This window comes from Peromyscus eremicus, chromosome 11, assembly GCF_949786415.1.
Source record: "Peromyscus eremicus chromosome 11, PerEre_H2_v1, whole genome shotgun sequence".
NCBI classification, from domain to species: domain Eukaryota; kingdom Metazoa; phylum Chordata; class Mammalia; order Rodentia; family Cricetidae; genus Peromyscus; species Peromyscus eremicus.
The window spans coordinates 33,003,627-33,018,488 of NC_081427.1; the positions used below are offsets into that span (position 1 = coordinate 33,003,627).

Consider the following 14,862-nt stretch of genomic DNA (forward strand, 5'->3'; position numbering starts at 1 on the left):
CAGGATTTGTAAAACAAGGCAACTTTCTAAATTAACAAATTACTGTTGATCCACAACAAATCCCTTTCTCTCTGTAAGCTTGGCCACACTTAACCTGCAAACATAAACCAAACAGTAAAACGAAGAAAGAGCTCTATAGAGAAATTGAAAAGTAAACCCTGAAATATACTTTTTGCCTATAAAATTATAATTCTGTCACTTTTCCTGTTACCAGTATCGCAAATAGAGAAAGGATAGTAGCTTGAATTATGCTAACACATGGAAACCATCAGTGCGAGTTAGTAAAACGACAGCAATTCTTACTTGTCTCCAGGCTTGGATTAATTCTTTGCAGAATTGGGGAAGCTCTGCCAAGAGTAGCTGGCGTAGCTGGAAAAGAAAGAGAAGAAAACCATTAGTCAAGCCCGTAGAACCACCATCTGCTGTGACCCTGTTACAGCATCGTTTTTGGACAACCAGCTCCCATGCAAAAACTCCCATTAAAATTAAAATTGTATCTGTGCACTAAAAGGAGCTTGTAAAGACAGAGCAAATGGAAGCCTTTTGGTTGCCATTACTTCTGGTCTCATGCCCAGACACAATAGAGAGCAATGAAAACAATTCCACCATCTATCACTTGAGTCCAAACTCAACTTTCCCCTGTGCATATGACGGGGAAACACAAGTTTATTTTTATTTTTTTAAAATTACAAAGACCCGAGTTTAGTAAAAAAAAAAAAAAAAGTTTATTTTTGGAAATAATATAAGCATGAACATTCCTAGGCATGGGGAAAGAGTAAGGGGAAGTGCAAAGTTGAAAAAGGGAGACATGAGGTTTTTTTTTTGATGGAAAAAATGGGCAGTAAGTCAGTCATTATAACGCAGCTAAAAGCAGGAGGCATGGAAAGTACAAAAATGGAAAGTAAGGCTGCCTTTCCAGCTGGGTTGCTTTGCAAATGCCCCAGCTACGAAAGGACTAAACTGCTGTCTGGTCTTGGTGGGAAATATCGTAATAGGACTGGCTAGATCATCTCTCCTTACCATCAGGACACACTAAACACTGAGATTTAAGTGAAAGCCAGGGAAGCTACACATGATACAGCTAAATCAACATTTAGTCTTCCTACTGTACTTTAACATATAAATTCTTCAAAATATTTGTAATACTCAGTGATGAGCCTTTTTGTAGGTTAATGGGTTGACTGGTGGCTGGGGACTTCTTCCCTTAGTGGCATAGGAAGAATCAACGCGTGATTACAGAACTGGCAGTCCCTCCCCCCCCCCCCCCCCCCCCCAGTGTTATCCAAAGCCTCTTGGAAGAAGGAAGGGACTATGGTTGTTTGTCATCAATGGGCAGCAGTTTAATAAATGTAGTCAAAGAATGCAGCATTCGCAGAAAACGTAAAGGTCTGAGTTCAGGGGGCTTCAGTTAATCAGCAAGCAACCTGGAGGTGCTTAGAGGGCACAGTGCTTCCTCAGCCCTTTCTCGTGTTCTTCATTTGCTATGGTGTGGATGTGAATTATCCTCCAAGGGCCCATGTGTTTAAGCTTTGCTCCTCAACCAGACACTACTTGGAGGTGGTGGGAATTCAAGAGATGAGGGTGAGTTGGGAGGTCTTCCCATCAGAATGGATGCTGGACCCTTAGCCCTTTCCCAGCCCTGAGGTAAAGTGGTTTCTCCATACGCTGCTGCTAAAGCGCCCTCCATTTCATGGGCTCCAAAGCAGCAGGGACTGATTAATCACAGTCTGAAAACTCGATACCTGTGAGTCAAAGTAAAACTTTTTATAAGTTGATTCTTTCAGATATTTGTTACAGTAGCAGAAGCTTATTAATACAACATCTCATCATCTGTATCCTTTGTGGTACCCTCTGCAATAAACTAAAATCATTAATTAATGCTTCTTTGAGTTCTGTGACAAAGTGCAGCAAATTCTTCAAATCTAATAAAGGAGTCACCGGAACTATACTTTTGAGCTGAAAAGTCTTTCAAAACTATAGCATATTTATAATTTCTAGCTAAGAAATCTTTCAGAAGTATAGTATAGTACACTCATTTGTTATCTGATGTGGGAGACAGTACCTTCAGGTAGGCGGCATAAGAATTGAATTGTAGTATAGGATGGTCCCTCTCCCCTAAGTATTAGCCAAGTGTATTCTCACACATAATGCTTTAGTGACCAAGGGCACCAAAGTATTCTGTTTTCAAGAGTGTAGTCAGACATATTGTGTTTGCTTTTCCTGTATCCTCTCAGACAACTGAAAATATTGTCTTAGTGCTTAATAGAAGGCCACACACTGAGAACTTTGTCTCTCATAAAACACAGGAAAGAAAAAGAAAACAAAGATGAAGTGGGCAATGAGCCGGTCCACTCTCATCCCTCTGAGTTTCAGACCCGGTGAGTTTAGTCCATCTGCTTCTTGAGGTACTTTCTGATGAATGTTTTCATGACCTCTTCCTAGTTATCTGGCTGGTGAGAAGCAGCCATTGTGTCTATTAAAAATAATGTAAAATCTAGTAGATGGAGTTAAGGCTTTCCATCAAACACAGAATTCTAATATGAGTAGAATTTGGGGGGTTATCTGGGCACGATCACTGAAAATACTAAAAAGAAAGATTTGGATTGTTCTGGTTAATTAATCAATTTTAAACTGTTAGTATAATATTTTAAATTGCATGTCTATTTGGTTTTCAAAATTTCTACTTACTCTTGAAATTTTACATTTTTTTCCATTTATTGAAGCTTATTTACTCCCATAATTGATTGTGACAAACAATTAAAAGCAGGCGATAGATATTTCCCAGAATACACAACGTACTAAGCATCAATTTTTAATATGAGCAGCAAGCAAAAGTTGTCTTTTATGACAATATCATTAAGTCTATTTGCTGCCTTCATAACTGAAGTATTTATTATTTGCATTAATAGTCTCAATAATAGTTTGGGCTAGTCTCACTACCATCACCAATTCCTTGTCTTCAACCAGTACGTTTTGTTTCATTATCTGTCACCTCAAACTAAGCACAAAAATATTATTACAGAAAATTTTTAGATTTGCTAACACGTATATATAATGTGTACCACATGTGTGCCTGGAGCCCCCAGAGGTCAGAAGAGGGTGCCAGATCCTCTGGATCTGGAGTCGTGGATGGCTGTGACCCATGTGGGGGCTGGGAACTTAAACCTGGTGCTCTACAAGAATAACACGTGCTCTTAACTGCTGAGCCATCCTCCAAAATATTATTTTAATCATATTTTAATAATTTATATATCTGAAACAAATATAATAAACAGCATGTAGGAACCAAAGAGAGAACACATTTAGTTAGTGCCAGGAATCCATGCAGAAGAACCATTTTTCATAACCTTTGGCTTTTCATTACTTTTGGAAGGGCTAGCGCAAGCAACTCCATCTTGTTGGTTTGAGACAGGGTCTCAACCAGACTTAAGCCAGTGCCAATGCCATCATGAAGCCTAGGCTGGGACAACACCTTGGCCGGGACTTTTTAGACCTTTGGTCTTCTATTTTAAAACTAATCTCACTTCAGAACCCTCAAAGATGGACTTGGGGGTTATTTGAATCTCTTTGCCCCTCTTATCAGTGTGGCCACATTGATTAACTCTCCTTTTACTGTATTCCACTAAATAAATAAATAGATAAATAAATGTGTATGTTCTCCAAATGTAAGTTACCTATTTTATTGATAATTATTCACTATTTGAGTTTAGATAGCTTAAAGGGGGAAGATATTAAGTTAATAAGAGAGAAAAGAAATATATATGTGTATCTATATCTATATCTATCTATCTATCATCTCTCTCTCTCTCTCTCTCTCTATATATATATATTATATATATATAAATATGCACGAGAGAGAGAGAGAGAGAGAGAGAGAGAGAGAGAGAGAGAGAGAGAGAGAGAGAGCGCCTATGGAATTATTCAGCATTTGTCTCAATTTTCAACTTGAAATTAAGGAAAGGGACACCAGTGTCCAGCTCTTAGGTTAGCAGCAATGTTGACAAGACTTCCAAGAATGATGACTGCAATGGAATGTGCAGGTCAGTTCTGAGACCACAAGTAGAGTCTGAGCCAAACCGCTGTTCTGGAAAATCTTGGGGAGCCTTGGACTCCCTGACTCCTCGCAGAGACATCTGGTGTTTCCCCCTCTGCGGCACACTTAGTGACATTTTCATCAAGCAAAAGCCTTACTCAGCCAACACACTCTATAACATGCCATGAATCAAGACATGAAAAGAACAAGTGACATTCTAGTGGAAAGACCACAGACTCAAGCCAGTGCCAAGCAGATGCTGGTTACAAACGTCACGCACAACATGCTGCCTTAGGAAATGGAAGTGTCACGCGCACTCATCGATTTTAATTAGTGTCAGAGTCATGTACCCGGTGTCTCCAAGTTCTGACCAGTAAGGGAAGGACAAATAACGGAAGAGCATAAGCAGAGACCACAACTTCGACAGCCATAACAATTAATGAGGCCACCACACAGTGGTTTCGGTTATGATCTTCAGGGATCCCATTTATTATCTAACCCAGAGGGATCAATAAACGTTTTATAGGGACCTTTAGATGCTGGGATTTTTAAAATGAAGGAGCCAGCTACAGCCTCTGGCCTCAGCAAGCCCATGGCTGTCGTCCTTTTCTCTCCTTTCTTTTCCTTTTCTTTTCTTTCTTTCTTTCTTTCTTTCTTTCTTTCTTTCTTTCTTTCTTTCTTTCTTTCTTTCTTTCTTTCTTTCTTTCTTTCTTTCTTTCTTTCTTTCTTTCTTTCTTTCTTTCTTTCTTTCTTTCTTTCTTTCGGCAACAATCTGTAAAAGGAGTGGCCAAGGACTGGGGGAGAAATACAGCACCTTCGCAAGAAGCTTCTTGGGAAATTCACTTCTGAGAGACAGTGACAAGTTTAGGACAATAAGCAATGGTGAAGAAAGACAAATGCCAAAGACAAAATCAAGAACACTACTTCAAGACATGACCTGTGGAGACAGAACTGTGGTGCACTGGCTGTGGGTTGAATATGTGAGTTGACATGATCTATAGATACAGAACTGTGATGCACTGGCTGTGGATTGAGTACACAATTTGACACGACCTATATACACAGAACTGTGATGCATTGGCTGTGGATTGAATACGTGAGTTGGGATATGTTGGGCTGGGGATGAAATCAGTACACCTTGGGAAGGATCTCGCTGAAAGACATTTTGATTATGCAAACACTAGGGAGCATTGAGGTGGAGCGCCTCCTGCTGGACTTGTTCAAGAACAGGTTCCTACCAGGAGATCAATTGCAGTATAACCTCTGCTGTACTTTATCTGCTTGTGCTTTTCACATGAAGCACGTATCTGGACCTCAGTCATACACTGCTTGTAAAACAAGGGTCTGTCTGTTTACACGTAAGGGGTTAAACCAGCGCCTACATAAAAATAATTTTCTTCAAGTAACTACTAAATATTAGTCTTCCTGTTATTATTGTTGTCATTCTTATTAGTAGGCACTGGCTTCACAGTGGGGCATGCCTTTCCCACGGATAACTCGGCATTGCCTTTCTATTAGGACTTGAATTATGGCACTTCATTCAGGACAGTATGCACACATAGGCCTGAGCACTCTGCTTAGGTATTCCTACAGGCTACATGCAGTTAGTAGATTTTCCTTCCCCAAAGGACTCTGGGGATGCACTTTCAGTGGAGTATAAGGATAGAAATGTGAGCAATTCAATCTGAGACTAAACACACTCAATCCTAGTTCTCCAATTCTAGTATTATTAAGGGAACAAAAGTGGAGGGATTAATGTTCTGGCCAATATTGTAATTCACCACTTGTGTAAGAACGGCAGTTACAACCAGTCCCTAAGGAATGGTGGAGACACAAGTCAGGAGAACACAGTACTTCATATGCTAACCCGTTTACACAATGCTGGAAGGCATGCAAAGCAGAACACAAAGTACCTAATACAAAGTAAGTGTTGGGTAATGAGGACTACTGCATTACTGTTAATGTATGTTAATGACAATGATAATGATGATGAACGTAACTGTCATGAAATGCTCATCTCAAGATGTCCTTTGAGAGGGTTGGTTTCCTCCCTGGGGCAGCTTAATTGCCCTCCACCCAGCAGCTGTGGATACTGTGCTTCCATCCCTTGCTGCCATGGCTTATCTGCTTGTGTTCAAGGGTACACAATACATTCCCCAGGGTGAGTATGATTGCTTTAATTTTTATGAGCTGTTAGGAGCACAGGAGATGGTCCCTAGTAGAGCAATGTGATTTGCAAAACTACCAATGTTTTCAATGTTTGTGTGGGGCCACAAGAGAATCAAACACTCTAGAAGGAGAATCTCTATTTGGAAACTTTCAAATTTGTTGAGGACTTTTTTGTTTTGATGAAGCCTATTTATTCTTGAAAATAGTCTATAAAACTCTTCTTCTTAGATCTCGACCTTGGAAATCCTTCAGACACACGCCTGCTCTTCTTTTATTCGTTGTCAAATTATAATCTCCATTGCCAATGAGTACTTTTCTCCTTCCGGTTTACACTTGCAAAAGGCTCAATATCAAATTCACTGTCTGGACAATGACTCAGACCACTCTGCGGCCCCCAAAGGGTTGTTGTGATGGGAATATTAAAAGTGCAATGCACTATTTAAACCCTGAATTTATAATATGCTTAAAATGCACTTAGGCACCACACCAGGTATTGTTTTTTTATGGTTTTTCCCACTTAACTCTCACAACAACCCTCTGGATAGTTATTATTATAAGTTACACATGGTCAGTGAGGGATTTGATCTCTGAGTTATTTAACTCAGGAAGTTAAATAGCTTGTCTTAGGCTACCTAGCAATTATAGATTAGAGCTTATATGTGAATGGGAGCCATATTCTAATTTCACTTACTTCACTGATTCTCAAACTTGCCAAGCCATCAAGATGTCTGTGGCATTTATTACATCTATACTCCAAGGCCTTGACTTAAAGAATCCCTGAGGCACTGGTGGGTGTGGATATCACAAAGTCCTATGCATATGTTTATCATTTCCTTCCTCCCTCTCCATTTCAGTGAAAGCTTGTGACAAGAAGCATATGGGAAACTCTTCAAGTGCATCCCCTGGGTCCACTTTTCAGGTTGCCCCATGATACACCCTACCCTGTGCTCATTAGAAGGAATTTGATGAATTAGTAGAGTGACTGATATGAATGCTTCAGACGTTCTAGAAAGCACGTTGGCAGGAGCAGGTTGATGAAGGTTTGGGCAGAAATGCCCTCCAGGAGTTGGTGTATGAGGAACCAGGTAAGACATGTGGCACCCTCTGAGCCAGCCCTCTTCCCTACCACTGTCAGTAGTTGGTACCAGGTGGATTCTATGGCTACAATTGCCCTTTTGGTCCCTTGGAACCCCAAATCCCATCATGGTTTAAGCTAGAATTTCTTCCCTTTTGTGACTCATTAAATTAATTGAATTTCCACCCATAGTTTCTCTGAATTAAAGTGCATTATCTTGTATGTATTCATTAGGATTGTTGGCAGCTCTGAAGAAGTCCGTGTAATCTGAACAAAAGTCTCTGAGCCTTTTACAAGGATGGTATTGCATCTCCGCATCTCCATGAAGCTGCATGTCTCTTCTGTACTTGGACAGTAAACCACAGGCCCCATTATATGAGACAGAGAGTTAAACAAACCCAAGAGGAAGGCTTGAAGCAACACTGTAGTTTCCAGCACATTTTTCATATCCCCAAAAAGCTACTAGATAGCCAGATACTATGTAAGACATTTGGAGAGAAACTAGCGTAGTGAAAAGAAGCCTAGACTTGCATACATCTGCAGTAGTCTCTTTATTTTGTGTGTATTCTGTGAGGAGCTAGGCCAGCAGGTAACCAAAATCCAGACCTTCATTCTCCAGGGATTTATCTCCGGCATAGAGAGACTAATGGGGAAGTTTCCTGTCTAACTTCAAGCTTTGCCTATCCCTTTTCCTGTCTTCAGTGCTCTGCTTGGGGAGTTCACAAATATCCTTCCTCCCAGTACAGCTTCTGCAAAAACCAAGGACATCTGCTTGCAATTAAAGACAGATACCAGAATCTGATTTTTCAACTACAGCTTGTTGCATTATAAAGTATAGTTAATTTTGAAAAGCACGGTGGTGGTGGTGTGTGTTTTCCACAAGGAAAAATGAAGAGGAACCACCTTATAATCAGAAAAATTTCAAGGAGACTTTGCAGAAGGGAGCCGTGGACCAGCTGAGACCCAGCACTCATTTTCCTTGTGAAAAGCCCCCTTGCAATTTCCTGAGCTTTCTCTTCCCGTGACTAACAAGAGTTGGGAAGCATCCTACCCAGCTGTCCCACCTCTGAAGCTGCTTTTCATTATGAACAACAGCAGGGGTGTGAACCAACCCCAGGCCACAAAGCAACAAGCAATGAGGTATGCCATGTAATAGCAGGAACCCAGATCAATCCCAGCCAGGCTAAAAGCAACAGCCGGAATCACAAGTTGGCACCGGGTCAAGATCAACCCCTGGAAAGACAGTGAGAAAGGAGTAGAAAAACAAACCTAGAGCGTATGACAAAGTCAGACTGAAGTGTGTGAAGGACAGAAGTGTTCCTTCTTTGTAATGTTGTTTGAGATACTTTTAATACACGTTAATTCATCCACTGAAAAACGGCAGAGAAAGGCTGATTTAATTAAGCGGAAACCTCACTTAATTAAGCTGGTGACTCATGGATGGTGGCTCTCCCCAGCTCCGTGTTCAGTGACATCATGTCTTCAACTTGAAGTTATCCAGAGTGGGAATATTTACACCATGAAAACTGGAAATGGATGCACGTCAGGGCCCACTTGTGTTGCATGCTGTGCAAATCCCACCTGCCTTTCAATATCAGTGTGAATCGCTTCTCCTAAGAAGAATTGTTTATTTGTTTCAGTTGGAATATAATCTCTTCACTCTTTGTATTTCCCCAACACTGACAAAAATTATCTGGACTATGGCATTTGCTATTTCTTATACCTTAGTTCTCAGACTTGTCCAGTAAAAAAAACCCCTCCCAGACTGAAGGTCAGGACTGTGCTCACGTGTCTCATCCTCACTTCCCCCTTGGTGTATCATAGCACCTGTGCAATTCTGTAAATAGTGTGAGTGTCTAGTACATAGTTACAAATTTATTGAGTGTCTCAGTTTCAGGACACACTGCAAGGTATTATGACTTTGTTAGTATTCTGAATTTACCATCTAGTTTACGGTCTCTGAAGTTTCAATCTACACAAAAAAGAAATTATATAAAGTTTATCATTAGATCTTGTAACAGATTTGGGCCACGAACAGTCAAAATCTGGGGCAAAGTGAGCAGACTTCAACCCGCTTTCATGATGTTTCATCCTATGTTAATATCTCAGGCTTTCAAAGTGAAGGGAGGAAATAGCAAAACTGGACTGCTTAACTCTCTTGACTCCCTTTTTTGTTGGTGATGGATGTATTTTCCTTAGCGCAGTGGTCTTGAGACACTGAGGTGCCGGATTCCTGTTTGTTTACAGTGGCAACTCTCAGTTCTGGGAAATGATTGACAAATTAGTGGATCTTCTTGTTTGGACTCAGAGACACGCAGAAGCCCAGCTTGTCAAGGGTTTCTTAAGAAAGGATATACTTTGGCAGAGGTTTTTAAGGTGTGTCTTTCCCCCTCTAGGCACAGCCGTCTTTCATAAACAGGTTGGTCTGGGTTGCTGCCACTCTGCCTCTGGTTTCTCAGCTCTGCTTGTCAATTTCTACCAAGAAGGTTTTTGAACAAGCTCCTATTCCCTTGGGAAATAGATATTTCTGAGCTAGAGAAAGTGCTTTGGAGTTAGAATTGCTGTGTGGGGGCACAGTGTGTTGGCTTCTGCCCCCAGATGCTGGGGACACCATGGTAGAGAGCAGATGGAATTTAGCTGCCTTGGAACCCATGCTTTAGTGCATGTGTGGTGGGGAGGTTAAGAAGAGAAGCAAACAGGTATATAATATAATTCCAGGTTGGAGTTCAGAATAGTAACATATAGACAAAAAACAAAAACAAAAACCAAAACCGAAACAAAACAAAACAAAACCCCAAAAACCCACTGTAGACCATAGTCTGGTAATGAGCCACATATATTTTGTGAAACAACATTTCAGGCCAAAGAACAAATACATAGGTCCTGAAATACACTTGGGGAGTAGCAGAGGATTGTGTGGCAGGAGCAGAGGGGGTGATAGGGAGGACAATATTTGTGGTTACAGAGATGCCAGAGGCCAGGTCTGCTTGCAGCTGGAAGAAGGCTTTGTGGACAATTAAGAACTAGAGTCCATGAAATGGACCCCAATGAAATAGAACTCAGACAGACTCCCACTGTGGTGTGACCATCCCACTTCAGGCCTTTGCTGCAGCAGTTGTGAAATGGGAGCTGCTGGGAATGAGTCTCGAGGCCATGTGGTTTATGGTTTTAATTAAGTCCTTTTAGGCCGGAGCGCTTTGTTTGGGATACAGACACAGACCAGTGGAGCATGTTGGTCCAAAGTATATTTACTGAATACCTAGCAAGCACAAAGGGAGCGAGTAGATTAACACAGATCCCAAGTTGCTCTTCTCTCTGTTATTCTAGAAGTATCCTTAGACCCAGACCAAGGAATTTAGTTGCTGTATAGCACATTCTTGGTTTTAGGTCTTTGCTTACCTTCTATTATTTATTTTGCTTTTTATAGAATGGAAAGATCAGAGAAAATTCTCAATTATGGAGGAGAGTTAATAATTGGGGAAATGAAATGAAAGTTCTCGGCAGAAATCCAGGCACATGCTGATTCTGATACCGTGAATGAATACAATTAAGAGCCATGCTGTTCATTGAGAGCATGAGTATTGTCCTGTGTTGTAGCTTGCATTGTTTAATCTGCATGTGTTGATATTCTTACCCCTCTAAATTATATTTCAGCCCGTTGAAAGAACCATATTTCATTCTTTCTGACCCTGCACATAATAGACCATCAATCAAAATTTATAGTACAATGACTATCTGACCTTTTGTTCTAATAACCTCTTTTAAAATTAATATCTGTCTGGTACTGTTTATTACTACTTGTAAAGAAAACACCTTAGTTGAAAGGTTCTATTTTATGTGTATGGATGTTTTTCCTGCTTGTCTGTCTTACCTGCATGTATATCTGTGCACCATGTCTATGTCTGGTGCCTGAGCTGGCCAGAAGAGGGGATTGGATCCCCATGGACTGGAGTTACAGATGATTGTGAGCGGCCATGTGCATGCTGGGAATCGAACCTGGGTCCTCTAGGAGAGCATCCAGTGCCCTCAACCCCTGAGCCATCTCTCTAGTCCCCCCTGGGAACATTTTCTACATGTGTCACATTTGTAGCAAAATGACAGAAAGCTTTAATGAAGCCTCTCTCAAACATTTAAACCATTTTACATTCATTCATTCATTTATTATTTTCTGAATGCTAATTTCAGAAAGGAATTGTTGAAGATCTGCTTTATGGCTAATAGGGAAGTGACAACCATAAGATCTTGTAGTAGAAAATGGAAATTCTGCCCAAAGTGAGTGTAATATCATGGTCACTGTGAGCATGTTCTTGGCCTGATGCTACTGCATTTTTTTTTTTTTTAAATCTTTGCTTTTCTCCTTTTGTATCTTCTGGCATCCTTTATGGTATTGTGACTTAAATATAAATCTAACTTTATATTAACAATTAAAATTAAAATCAAAATAGTTAATCAGACCACAAACTATTATTTAAATGTGAAATTATACTGGACATTTTTTTTTCTTCTTAGGCCATTTTCTTCCTGGAAGGAGTATATTAAATAGAAAAGTAGTTGTATATCTTTGCAGCTATAAGGCAGACAAAGTGTTAAAATGGAAAACATGAGTTTTGCTCTCCTTGTTTGAATTACATTTAATTTGTTGATGATATGTTATGAACAGAATCAAAAGCCTTATTGATAATCCATATGGGCCTGGCTTCTCTGGCCATCGATGCCTGGCACAGTGCATCTTTGTGTCAGCCCAAAGGGGCACCTTGCCCATAGGCTTTTGGCAGGACAAGAGCAGCATATAGCTTTAAATGTTCCCTAGTTCAATGTGGGAAAAGCAGCAGCTAGCCAAGCTCAGAACAGAGTTTTCATTGTACTGAGGCCAGAAGGTGAAGGAGAACATGGAGGGTGTGTGTGTGGAGGGGGGGAACGCCTGTGGAACTTGTATCCTGCTGGACTTTCTGGTGGATGCAAGCTTAAAAGACATACAAAGATAACTTTGGTTGGAGGGAGTAAAGGATGATTTAGGATCCCTATAATTTAAATTTAGGATATGCAGCAAATCGTATCTGTATTTCCTGGTTGCAGCTAATATTACTGAAGAGCAGCTAAAATAATATGTGTGAACAGTCCAACCCCAACAGTGTCGTATTTCCTCCTTACATTCCCAACTTCCAACCCTTCACTCAGCAATAAATTATGTCAGTTCAGCTCAACACATTCTCTTCTATGTCCAGCACTAGGTTGTAGCCCAAGCTTCTAGCTTCTCCTGCCTAGAGTATCAAGAAGTTTCTATTAGCCTGTAAGCTTTCAGTGGAATATCTCAATTGCCAAATGTCCTCATAAGAAAGTGAGCACACAGAGAAAAGAGATCTGTAGAGGTTAGAACACCTGGAACACCGACATAATTTTTTAAACAAGAATCGCGGGAAGTTGTTGCTCTTTCTAAAGATGAACATCTTGAAAAGAATACAACTCTTACCTAGAAAGCACATATTATTGTTGGCTTGTAAAGAGTTTCACTCATAGTAACTTCTCTGCTACTCCTAGATTTGGAAGTTCGTATCTGAATGGCTGTCTCTATCTCCTGGGGTTCCCTTCTCTCCTGACTCTACTTCAGTTGTGTTTCTGACCGTTCCCATCTTTGAAACTGGTTCTTGTCAAATCAAACGGTGCTGCTTCAGTTTTTATATTTCTCAACAATTCAGATGCCCCTCATCCAGGGGGCTACTACTGCCTAAAAACATCAGCAGCTTTGCTTAGCTTTCACAATGTGCAGTTTGCTGACTTCCCTTCTACCACCCCGCACCACCGCTCTTTTTGGTCTCCTTTAGGGGACCCCCTTTTTTCTTTTTTTTTTTTTAAACCTGTCCCTTAAGGACTGACCTGTCACGGAACTCTTCTCTCTGCTACTTCAGCTACTGTTTTTCCTGAAAAACGACTCTCTTCATGTCTAGTAGCTTTACATATCACCTCTTTATCGGTGGTGCCAAATTTCTATGTTTAGTTTAAGTATCTCCATTAACTTTAGACTCTACTCAGTCTCTTCGGTTTCTTCATGTGATGTCCAGTTGGTATCTATCCTAACACAAAACCCGAGTACTGTGGGAGCCCGTTTTTCAGGTTCCTTGTGGCTTTACCCAGCAGGTCTGTATAGAGATGATGATTGGACCACGGGCCTGAGTGCAGGTGTCTGAGATGGTCTGCAGTTGGCTGTGCTGGGGGGAGGTCTTTTGTTCTACCCATTGGTGTTTTTTTATAAATGCCTTAGGACAGAGACAGTCAGGGCCCGTTGGAATAGGTTCCAGACCCTCTTGAGGCTATCCTGTATTTTTCTATCCCTTTATCTCCACAATCTAAATCTTTCTATCTAATATTTCCTGCTGCTCACACTCAAGAAAACTCTGGGGAACTGTGGGGTTGGTGGGTAAACGCCCCACAGAGTACCCTGGCAGAATCTGTTCCTTCTTGGTACTGCACTATCTCTGGAGATTCTGCCATCATCCACCCCGGCATCCAAGCCAGAGTCGGTGCTATCTTTTTCTCTTCACCTTCTCTGACTCCCGGCGCCTCATCGACTCCAGCACAAGTTATGCCACTTTTGTTTCGAAACGTTTACTTCTCCGCACATCCTGTGTGCCCAGGCTTTCAAGTGGTTTCCTGTTTCTCACACATACACTTCTTTTCCTTGCTAAACTAATCACCTAAACATTAAAACTAATTTAAAGTATAAACCAGATTATACTTCATTGTCTAAAAGTTATCCACTGGCTTCCCATGCACTCAGCAAGCTCAGACTCCTCGCGTGGCCACACAGTTACAGCTTACCCAGCCTGCCTTGCCCGCTTCCTGTCCTCCTCTTTCTTTTAAATCAAGTCACTCTATTCTAGTTAATTCACAAACAAAAGGATGGCACAGCTGGGTTAAGGAAGCCACTCAAACATATGGCCAGTCTCAAACTCTTTATATCTCAGTGAACTTCTGTGTAGTTAGCGTGGCCATTCTGAATTGGCCAATACTATCAATTCACTATCAATTACATTTTCATTCACCTACCCATCACAAAAAGAAAAAAAAATATGAAATTCAAACTAGAAAAATAACCTTTTTGAAATGAAAAGTAGCTTTATATCATCTGTCATGATTCACGTATCTCTGTTTGCCTCCTATCATTCCACATCATCTAATTTTATCCCCCTTCCTTCTTCTTAAAAGAATCCTCACTTGTTTAGCCAGTTTTCCCTCACCTAAGCTCACCTTGCCTCAAAGAAGCTGAGCCAACTTTCTACTCTAATAGATGCAGCTGGGCTGAGGATATTCCCGTCTTCCTCTGGTTTTAGAAGAGGTAGCACAATGGGAATGTTGCTTCTGGAAAGTGTAAGAAAAAAAAAAACTACACAGGATAGTGTAGTCTCTTTGCTTCACATATTTCATCCCAGCCCTGAAGGTGAAGCTGATACCCTCAAGAGGCCAAAGGCAAAACAGCTTTTGGGAAATGAACTGGGAGTACCTAGATTTAGTCAATCCTTTAGGGTATCCACCCTCTGGCTGTCCAGTTACTCGAATGAGTTGGTTTACTTGCTACTTAAGTCAGCTT

General features: G+C 40.8%; 1 protein-coding gene across 1 annotated transcript in view; it reads right to left on the reverse strand.

The window, feature by feature from the left end:
* The window catches only part of Ghr (growth hormone receptor), a 246,000-nt gene that overhangs the window by 68,988 nt on the left and 162,150 nt on the right, over nt 1–14,862 (reverse strand). The window contains exon 4 of the mRNA XM_059276751.1: nt 304–369. Coding sequence (XP_059132734.1) covers nt 304–369 — 66 coding nt within the window. The remainder of the gene's footprint in view (nt 1–303; nt 370–14,862) is intronic.